Source organism: Pinus tabuliformis, chromosome 3_1 (genome assembly GCF_031772625.1).
Source record: "Pinus tabuliformis cultivar Carrire ecotype Pingquan chromosome 3_1, CPIR1, whole genome shotgun sequence".
In the NCBI taxonomy this organism is placed as follows: domain Eukaryota; kingdom Viridiplantae; phylum Streptophyta; class Pinopsida; order Pinales; family Pinaceae; genus Pinus; species Pinus tabuliformis.
The window spans coordinates 715,700,096-715,703,033 of record NC_142301.1 but is presented as its reverse complement, the minus strand read 5'-3'; the positions used below and the strand labels follow the sequence as shown (position 1 = coordinate 715,703,033).

General features: G+C 35.3%; 1 protein-coding gene across 1 annotated transcript; it reads left to right on the top strand.

Moving 5' to 3' along the window:
- The first annotated feature begins 433 nt into the window (after positions 1-433).
- On the top strand, positions 434-964 carry LOC149189259 ((R)-mandelonitrile beta-glucosyltransferase-like). The gene has a single exon (XM_089410168.1). It carries the CDS (start codon positions 434-436, stop codon positions 962-964), a length of 531 nt encoding a protein of 176 aa, XP_089266294.1.
- The last annotated feature ends 1,974 nt before the right edge of the window (positions 965-2,938 follow it).

Sequence of the window (2,938 nt, the reverse complement as noted above, 5' to 3'; positions counted from 1 at the left end):
AAAAAATCATCATGACTCACAAATGAAATATGTGGGTGTTACAACTATTACACGTGTTCTGAAGAATGTTAAGAACCTGACAGTAAAAGTAAAGTTTGCTGTCAAGCCACCATTGATGACAAATAACAAGTTGAAGTTTACAAGAATCACGTAACCTCACCGATCAAACAAAACGTGGACTGCAATTTTGTCTCTTTCTGACATCACTGCTTAGGTCAGTGACAATGAGATGAACACGATAAGAACAGTTTGTCATAGATGCTTATGGAAAAACATAGGTCAGTGACAATGAGATGATAGGAGTTGTGTTTTTAATTGATTGATTGAGTTGAGAGGCTTATATGATGTGTAGTTTTTTTATATTTTATCAAGAAGTTATACTGGATTTAGGGAAACGATCAAACGAATAAAGTTTTGTATTATTGGTATGAATATGACGAGTCAAGAGGGGAAACATGCTCTGCATTCAGTGATTGTGCCAATTCCTGCAAAGGGTCATGTTAATGCTGTCATGGAATTGGCGCAGCTGTTGGCTATTAGGGGAGTGTTTGTCACCTTCGTCAATACTGAGTCGATACATAAACGAATGGTGGAAGCTTCAAAGAAAGCTAAATCTCCTGTTTCCAAAGGCGATCTAGATTTGGAGCAGCAAGGGTGGACAATTCGGTTTGTGTCTATTCCTGATGGTTTACCGCCCAACCATGGCCGCATCTCCAACACGACCGACTTATTTATTTCGCTGCAAAAGTTAGGCCCCGCTTTGGAGGACCTCCTTACCACTGCTCATGGCAAATCACCATCATTTCCATCCGTCACATTCATAATCACAGACGCTTTCATGTCTTGCACGGAGCAAGTCGCAAGCAATATGAAAGTCCGCAGAGTTATCTTCTGGCCTGTAGGTGTTGCTGCCTCCATTTCTCAGTGCAACCCGAATTTACTTCTGAGGGATATATTCCAGTAAATGGTACGTCTTTCTTTTTCCACTTTATATATATATTTAAATTTTTTTTTCCATTGAAATATAATTTCATTATACATTTTAGATTTTGTGAATCTTGTAAATGGAAAATAGAAGTTGTTTTTAACATTTTTTCTATTAAGCATTTTGATTTTAATATTTTTATTGGGGAATATTTTAGAAGATAAGAAACTCTAAAATAGAAAATCAATTATTAAATTTAGTTTTCAAAATTTAAAAATTTTTGTTTACTCTATATTATATATATATAGGTTCAATTTAAATCGGGACAAATCTACAGTTTTATGGATTCAAATTAAATTGGGATACCTATAAATAATTTAGCGAGTCATGTGTTTAAATATTAATTTGAATTATTTTTTTCCTGAGCAAAAATTAAACTGACATAAAAACTCAGTTACATATGTATTTGTCATTGTGCTGCATTTTTGCGTCAAACATAATAAGTCTTATTCTTTTGAAGTAAAAAAACATTTCAAGCCTTTGTATCTAAATAAAAATCATCATCATGTCACAAAAAGGTAATATTGACTAAAGTCCAAAGAGAAAACAAACTAACTACATATGACTGAATAATATTGAGAAAATAAACAAATTGTTACCAAATAGACTATGGGAGAGCCATGTGCGCCTCCACACTCAGCGTACAATCAGAAACAAAGGAGAAGTATATGTATCCTTCTGAATCCTCCAACCCTGATTTGGATAGGGAGTCTGTTGTGACATTTATTTCTCTGTAGATGTGTTGGATATCAAAATTTGTAAATGAATGAATGAGAGCGGCCACCCATTCCTTCCAACCTCTGAGATCAGGGGGGGTCAAATGTCATGGTGCCCATGATTCCCTGAATAACAGTCATGGAATCCCCATATACATGTATGTTATGAACTTTTTTTATATAGAAAACCAAAGCATACCCCATAATGCCACCAATTATGCCCTGGTATTAGTTCCCAAGCCCCCATACCAATGCAACTTGTAGTTGGTATATCCAGTAATGCAGAGCCAAGCGCCACAACCGCATCTCCCCCTTTGTGCACACCATCGAAAAAAATGGTGTGTAGGCTGGTCTATGAGCTCAAATACCTCCCCGACAGGTCCTTGTAAGTCTTCTTCCTTGGTTCCATACATTATGTCCAAGCAATAATCTTGGAGAAAATCTTGTGAGCATTAAGTTTTAGACCCTGAAATATGAGATGATTTCGGGCCTTCCAAATCTCCCAGATGACAAACATGGGAATGTATCGATTAATGCCACTACCTTCTAGCTCCCATCGAAGACATTTCTCTAATGTAGTGAAATGCCTGTAAGCAATGTTGAAATGGGAAGAGTGGTCACCCATATCCCAGTGGCAAACCTGCAAATGATAAAAAGATGAAGTATAATTTCCAGATCCTCACCGAAAAGGGGACATCACCTAAGACATTGTAGGCCCCATCTGCACAGGTTGTCCCATGTCAGAATATAGTTCCTCCACACCAACTAACAAAATAGTGTGATTTTTAATGGGCCCTTCAAACACCACATATCCATGGACCATCGCACCAATGTGGACTCCTATGTGGCACACATGTACTTTGTTAAGTGCACATGGATGTTTTATTTTTCATTTTAATTTTATATTTGAAAATTTAATTTTACAAAATTTAACAATGATCATAAAGGGTTCATCATCACACACTTTACACTTTGAGTGTTGTTGAATAATGACCTTAATTATAATTTTACTAAGTAAATATTTTGTATTTCTTTAAACTAGAGATATATATTCATCTTTTTAGGTCTAGAAAAAGTAGACCAAAAAAATATATAGAATTTTAGTTGTTTATTATCCCAAAAAAAGAGTTTTATCAAAATCATGAAAACAAAAATACCATGTTTAACTATTGGACCTCTAACCTGGCCATTTTTGGGTAAAACAATACACAGTTTAAAATAGAAATAGTAAAATCAA

Bases quoted from the DNA above. Each gene is read 5' to 3' on its own strand.
- LOC149189259 (XM_089410168.1), top strand. From the start codon at position 434: ATGACGAGTCAAGAGGGGAAACATGCTCTGCATTCAGTGATTGTGCCA.